Source organism: Temnothorax curvispinosus, unplaced genomic scaffold (genome assembly GCF_003070985.1).
Source record: "Temnothorax curvispinosus isolate PA1 unplaced genomic scaffold, ASM307098v1 QBEX01004219.1, whole genome shotgun sequence".
NCBI lineage: Eukaryota > Metazoa > Arthropoda > Insecta > Hymenoptera > Formicidae > Temnothorax > Temnothorax curvispinosus.
The window spans coordinates 1-7,804 of NW_020213999.1; the positions used below are offsets into that span (position 1 = coordinate 1).

At 37.2% G+C, this 7,804-nt stretch overlaps 1 protein-coding gene across 1 annotated transcript; it reads left to right on the forward strand.

The window, feature by feature from the left end:
* Nucleotides 1-474: 474 nt before the first annotated feature.
* On the forward strand, nt 475-7,591 carry LOC112453244 (protein Lilipod; the record flags this gene model as incomplete). The annotated part of the gene is made up of 8 exons (XM_025013863.1): nt 475-748; nt 1,796-1,899; nt 1,964-2,090; nt 2,208-2,276; nt 2,407-2,536; nt 2,634-2,991; nt 3,864-4,095; nt 6,066-7,591. Coding segments are annotated over 8 exons (1,554 nt in total), but the record flags the coding sequence as incomplete, so codon positions are not given.
* Nucleotides 7,592-7,804: the final 213 nt, after the last annotated feature.

The following is a 7,804-nucleotide window of genomic DNA, read 5'->3' on the forward strand; positions in this document are numbered from 1 at the left end:
GGTGTATCGGTTCGGTCTCTTATGAATTTCGTATTTATCACTTAGAAATGTCTCTGTACCAAAGGAGAAATGAGACAAATCATTTTTAAAAAATCCAGGAACGTTCCAAATTTCAATTGCTCCAGGAACGTTCCAAACTTCAACTAGCTCCCAGATTCAACATCACAGACACTGAAAACTCCTTGCCAAACCATTTCAAAACCGAATCAATATTTAAAAACATGATTACGTTAAATTATGTAGATTTTTCTCCAATTTTCAGGCTTTCAGCCATATTCGATCAGCCATCTTGGATTTCAAAACGGGGCACATGACTTTCGAAAGTACTAGTAAAGACTAATTTTTTGAGCTATCGAACGTCTTTGTAGGTCGCTTCAAATTTTGGGCAGACAAGTGATCCAGTTGACGTAAAACGTCCCATATATATATAATCACACGGTTAAGATGTACCTAACTGTTGTGCAATGAACGGTGTCTTTGCAGATATACCTGCTGCTTTTCCTGTTGCTATATATCTCGAGCTACGCGCTGATCGCGCGTTTCAGACGCCGGGATCGCGAGGATTACTTGTCGGTGGACGAGGATGAGGTCACCGTGTACAGGATCAGCCTCTGGCTGTGCACGGTTGCCCTGGCAATTTCCGTCGGCGCGACTCTCCTACTTCCGGTGTCTATCGCCAGTAATGAGGTCCTCATTTTGTACCCGAATAGCTACTACGTCAAGTGGCTCAACAGCTCCCTTATCCAAGGTAAAATCTTGAACTGAATAATCTGGGAAAATATATACTTCAACACGAGTTACTCGAAATATATAAGAAACAGATGCACATATAGATAGAAAGATAGAAGAGTCGAAATGGAAAGTATAGCTTTATTTTATTCTGGGACAATCACCCAAGAGCAATCTTATCATAATTCGAGATAACATTACAATTATAAAGAATTAATATTAACATATAATGAGACGAAAGAGATTAAGTTATTTACTTTAAGAAATTAAAGCATCAATAAGAATGCGAAGAAGGGTAGAACATATGAGGTGTACCCAGATAGCAACGTGTCTGCATTGTTGCTGGCATGTTGCCGACAACATAGTATGTGTTGCTACCAGAATTGTGGCAACTGAGTCCGCATTTGTCGGCAAGTTGATGCCTTCACGATATAACAATTTTGTATAGCAACTTGCCAGCAACTTATGCTGCAGTCTAACATTGTCTCAAAATTCGAACTGTTGCTGTCATGTTGCCGTAATAATTCATAAAATCACACAATGCTGTCATATTGCTAGCAACGCGAAGTAAATTTGATGCTGTTCTGTTGCCGACAAATTTCTGGCAATACATATATTCAATGTTGCCTGCATGTTGCTTCAGATATTAAATTACTCGAAATCAATTGAAGCAAATGTATGGCAAGTTGCCAGCATCATAAGCAATCACAGGTTTGCGCAATTTTGCTCAGACACGCTTTGCTGTCTGGGTACGTTGTTCTGTTTTAATTGATCTAATATCATTAAAATTATTAATAGATAAAAATATAGTAGATACAAGTTAAAAATTTTCGAGAAGAGTTTCGTTAATTCACAAATTAAATGCACTTACAAATCATAGTTTTGTGAATTGAGAGTACAGGTTTATTTGCGTAATTATAGCAGATATATTTCACTAGCGATATTATGTACTGATAAAAAGATACCGACGATGAATTCATGCGATATAATTATCTTACATCTTCAATTTATATCTTCGTGTAAAAGTCATATTGTTTAATTAACAAGTTTAATTTCCCATTGACAGGTCTATGGAACCACGTATTCCTATTTTCGAATTTATCGCTCTTTGTGTTTCTGCCTTTCGCCTATCTCTTTACGGAGTCTGAAGGTTTCGAAGGCCATAAAAAGGTAAGACAAAATTCTGAATGACTTCTAATCTGTCCCACCTTTTGTAACTATGCTGCGATCGTAGGGCGTGATGGCGAGGGTGTACGAGACAGTGACAGTTCTCTGTCTCTTGGGTACTCTCGTACTGGGAATGACCTATGTCCTGTCGGCCTTGTTAGATTATCAAAACTCAAGTTTGCACACGTTGCTCAGTAAGTGTACATAACATATACAAAATTGATAATCTTGTATATAATTTAGAATTTAGATATATCTGGGCGATAAAGTTACGACATCGAATAAGACCGTGGATTTGATACAATTTACAGATTTATGGAGTTATTATCTGCCTTTCCTGTACTCCTGCGTCTCGTTTGTTGGCGTAGTAATGTTATTGCGTAAGTATCACGCATTTTTCGCATAACTCCGTTGTCCGCGCAGCACAGAAAAATCAATTTGCAATATTCTTCAAATGTAATATTTTTTTCCATGAACTTACTCTAATTCATTGAATCGCTTTATCTTTAGTATGCACTCCAGTGGGATTCGTACGACTGTTTGACGTGGTGGGGTCGTTTCTTGTTAAACCCCAATTTCTGAAGAACTTGGATGAGGAGTTCTTCGCGTATAGATTAGAGGAGGACTGTATCCGTAGGAGGTAAGCATTTCTCTTCCTTTTTCTTGTATTCTTATGTATATCCAGTATCGCGAATTGTCTAACCTTTTTTTACATATCTAAATCAACATCTGTTCAGATTGCAGCACGTGAAAGCTACGGGAAAATCGTACGTGTCGCCGGTGCCGATGTCGCCGGCGATGAGTTGCGGCTGGTCGATGCACGAGGACGACGAGCCGCTGCTGTGCATAAGCCCAGGTTTGCTGTGTCTAAGGAATGGTGCTCTGCAAAAAGGCCTTTCTCAACGGCTGGACGATGTTCAGAGGCGACGACAGCTGCTGGACCAACAGCGGAGGACCTGGTGGGTCCGGCGCACGCTACTTTATCCGGTAGCGATGCTGGCGCTGCTCATTTTGTCCACCGCCACGGCTCTATTAGCGGTGCAAAATACTATAGAATTACTGATAGGCATCAAGGCATTGCCGTTGAGCACGAGGGTTCGTACGTACTTTACTTCCTCCGAATTAATCGACTTTCTAGTCATGAACTCGCGCTGCAATTATTAATTTGAATTATCGTTATATTAATTAACATAAAAATGGTGAATTTATAGTTTTGCGTGCTGTAATAAGGCTCCTGGGTAGTCACCGCGGCCATATTGAATTCTTGAGGCGAGAAATAACCCTATTTTGTCGTGTGTGTCATTCTCAAATAAAAAGACATTTCGATAAAAAATCACTATATATCGTTTTGAAACACTTCTAAAATTGACCAAAAACTATCCTTTTCCCTCGACAATAAACAACCATAAAACAAAACCTAAACATACGGGAAAACGGTTTGTTTTATGGCTGTTTGTTTATTGTCGAGGAAAAAAGATAGTTTTCGGTCAATTATATGAGTTTCACGAATACATTAAACGTTATAGCACTTATTTCTACCGCTACGGCACGTCGCCACCGTCAATGCGGAATTCTCGGCTCAGGGACCAGAGCACGTATTATGGAATTTTTCGGAATGGATTCCGATCGGAATTGTTTAGGGCTGCGTTCGAAAACTTCACTCGGGTGCACACCAGCGTTGTTTCGTCTTTGTTCAATTTTTAGTAAGTAACAAAGACAGAACGACGCGGTGTGCACCCGCGAGTAAAATTTCGAACGCATTTCTTAGATTTCTATTGTGTTTTCTAGGGAAAGCGGAATAATTCCGATCGGAATCGATCCTTCCAATAAAAAAAATCAATTACAGATTTATTGTACCAAATAATTTATTTCGTAAATTATTTAACTGATGATAGTATCGTTTTCTTCATCTAATTTTAATTTTACTTTAAAAAATTATAAAGGTACTGTTTTTTTTATTTCAACAGCAATTTACGCTCGGCATCAGTTCTCTGTCTAAGCTCGGGCCTGTCGGTGCGGCCATCGAGGTAGCGGTGATCCTTTACCTGGCCGTGACTAGCGCAATCGGCCTGTACGTCTTACCGGGCGTGAGAATCGTCCAACCAAAATTTCGCTCCACACCGCTCACCCATCTCATTGCAAATTGCGCCCTTTTGCTTGTGCTAAGTTCGGCATTACCGCTATTATCGCGAATCCTAGGTAAGCTGGATGTTTATTTATATCCCACAAAAACGTTTCAATCCTAGTTATATTCTAAAATAATTGAAATTAATAATAAAAAGTTCTGTGTGCTTGCTCTTGTTTTTTCTCATTCAACTACTAGATATACAATCTGCATATTTACAGGGTTAAAAAAACTATAACAATTAATAAGGAGAAGGCCAATAATCGAGCAATAATGGATGTTATTCATATAATTATTAATCACATATATGTAAACAACGGAACGTTTCGACTTCACCGAGTCTTCTTCAGCCGTAGAATAATCGCAATGTAATTCCTAACTAACCATATAAAATTTTTAACCTACAGAGCCACATCACCATTCGAAGGTTTGACAAATACATACAGGGATATTGTCGTTGCATCTATGAAGTCAAAGGTAAAAACGGAGGTCGTCAGCGAGCAAATTAACTTATTAACATAATGGATTCCTCGTTCGGAGGCGAGAATAAATCGGGTCCAGTCCATAAGAATTGTTGCTTCGTTGTTTAGTCAAGGTGTAAAAAATAGTTGTCTGAAAAGAAGTTATAAAATGTCGCTAATCTAAGATCTATTAAGACACATATATTTGTCAAAATATCTTTCAAAGTGCGATGTAATGCTCTGGCTCGTGTTACTGATGTCAAATGACTGCGTAAATTGTCAGGACGGACCATGGTGGAAAAACACTCCACCATGGGACGAACAGAGTTATAAACAAATAACAGTGTATAGGGAAAATAATGTTTTATGTTAGGTCAACCAAAATTCGCTAAGTTTTGTGATTGGTCAGCTCAAGTATGCTGAAATATGAATCATCCAGAAATTCTGTGTCTTTATTAGAATTGATCCCATTTTTTTGTTCCTTAAGGGGATCCTGCAGCCGTATGATTTACCGACATTATCGTTTTTCGATGGATCTTTCAATTGGCTTTATAGAATTGCAACAATATTTTACAAAATTAAAGTACGTACAAAAATCTAGAGTAACAAACACCAAAAAATTAAAAATATTACTTATTTGGGCACATACGCATCTGTCACCTGACGACAATATTTGCTTAAAACAAAAATTCTGCAGTTTATACATACATAATGTTTATCATCTGCCCTTGGGAAAACATGTAGGAATAATATCGTGCAAGTAGAAGTAAGATTCAATGCGTACAAAAAAAGATCTATCGAAAAATTATTTTAGTAATGCAAATACGGATGCAGAATGACAAGAAGAGCAGCAACAGCAGTTGTTGGATCTTGCGAGAGATGGCGAGCAATCGAAAAAAGGACAGATGTCATTTCGTTAGACAAAGACGGATATAGGGAAAACAAAATTAGAAAGGTTGACATTATTGACATCGAGGAAGTTCGCCAGTCACTGCAGGATCCCCTTAATGTGTAACATCTCCCGATATGAGTCTGTTATAATAATTCGCTTCTGAATCGAGTATTACTGTACTGTCCCAATCAAAAGTATGATTATATTTCGTAATGTGTTCGGAAATCACAGAATGTCTAGATGGATCTGTTCTGATATTGTTTTTGTGTTCGTTTAATCTAGTTTTTAGTTGTCGCTTGGTTGTATGTGATTAATAATTATATGAATTAACATCCATTATTGCTCGATTATTGGCCTTTCCCTTATTAATTGTTGTAATTATACGAGCGTACTAGTTTATTTAATAAAAAAACTATGTTCTTTCATATATGTCGAGGGATTCTTTGACTGATATATATTTAGAATCAATAATTTTATTAACAAAAATGTCAAAGTACAAATAATTTTCGTGTTATAAGAAAAGAAGAGGATTTACGAATGAAACATAACGAAAAATTATAGATAACAAAACGGATAACGAAATTACTATCTGGCGATTGAAAGAAGTAAAAATTTTAAAAATGGCGCTTTACATGGAATAAGACTTTATTATTGCTTTGCTCACATTCCTTCTGATTTATGCTTTTCTCAGGAATGACAAACTTTGATCTACTGGGTGATTTTGGACGCATCGAGTGGCTTGGTAACTTCAAGCTCGTGCTCCTCTACAATCTGATCTTCGCGACGGCGGCGATTAGCTGCCTGACCACCAAGTTTACAGCGACTGTGCGCAAGGAGATTTACACCCGTCTGAGGAGCAGCCTGCTCGGCATCTTCAGAACTACCAGCGTCACCGCCGACGCAAAGAAATATTCACCGTCGTCAGGGATGTTTTCTACAAAGGAAGATTAGACTGATTTGTTATATTATTATATAATTAATTAAACAGAGAGAGAAAAGAGACGCCGGAACCTTGCGAAAGTTTGCCCGGTTTTTATGTTCTTGTATGCAGAATTACAAGGAGTCTCTCAAAGACGTGAGAAATTTATGCCGTACGACGTATGTAGGAAAGCAGTTGCAGAGCTCTCAAACTTGCAGATCTTTGGACGTGCCAATCCTTCGATGCTTGAAGTCTTGGACTGGACTGGATCGTTAGATTCTTACGTGCTCGAGCGATCACGCCGAGGTCTTCTGTATTTTCATGTTCCAAGATTCCAAAACTGCTCGTTTCTTTTAATCTTTTAAGAATTTATGAATCTAAACATAATCTAAATATATGACAGTATATTTAAATAAAGGTGTTGCTTCGTGTTCAAAAGATTGGCTTTTCCAAGGAATTTGAATTGGTTACATTGAAATCACCGGCAAACTTCGTCGGTGATCAAAATATAATCTTGATTATATCCCTTCCTTTTTTTTAAGGATAATGCGTTTTTGCTCTTGCGCCATCGAAAATCGCTGCATTAAAGAGCCAATGAAACTTTCGTAAGAGCCAAGAAGTTTATCGCTTAGAGTAAGCGAACGCTAGTGATTATTTGTAATTAAGACGCGCGAAGCCAGTCAAGGGTAGCGATCATGACGGAAATGTGAAAAGTGAAAAGTTTTACCATTAACTTCAATGGTTAAAATTTTCACTTTTCACAGATAAAGTTACTTTTCAAAGATAAAGTTACATGATCGCTACCAAGAACATGTAGTCCGATAAGGACAAAAGGTGGTCACATCCGTAATACATAGCGTTAAATATTTATTTATTACATTAATGCTATTTTTAAGAATATGTTTGTCCGGGCCCGGGAAAAGGACCCAGTAATTGAGCGAGTATGTGTCACGATCGAATGATTAGTTTATAGTGGATGTAAGGACTGCAAGGAGGATACGATACAATTTACGCATATATAAGGTGTTCGGTGAAATTGTTCATCAATGTACTGGGCAAGAATCTATCCTCCGCGAAAAGAATCTTCGATGAATTCATTTACCTTATTTTATAATTTCCAATTGTGCATAAAAGAAAAAACAGTTTCAATTTAAATGATAAATTTTAATGACTGCTTGAAATAAAAACCTAAGAAATATTAACTGGGTTATAACGAAAGCGTAAGGAATTGTTTAACATCTCATGCGGAATACGAAATGTTCTTAGACTGAATAAATCGCAATAAAATGAGATTTTAAGAGACTTATACATATTCAATTGCATAAAGTGTACGCAACACTAAAAGAAGGTTACCCGGCCAATATTTGAGCAAAAAAATAGATGGTCAAAATTAAAATTTATTAAATAAAAAAATATATATATATGGAGGGGTAAAAGCCATAGTGGTGTAAGTCAAATTTTTTTAATTAACTCGTGTGCATAGATGCAATCTGTACAATATATAAATTGCA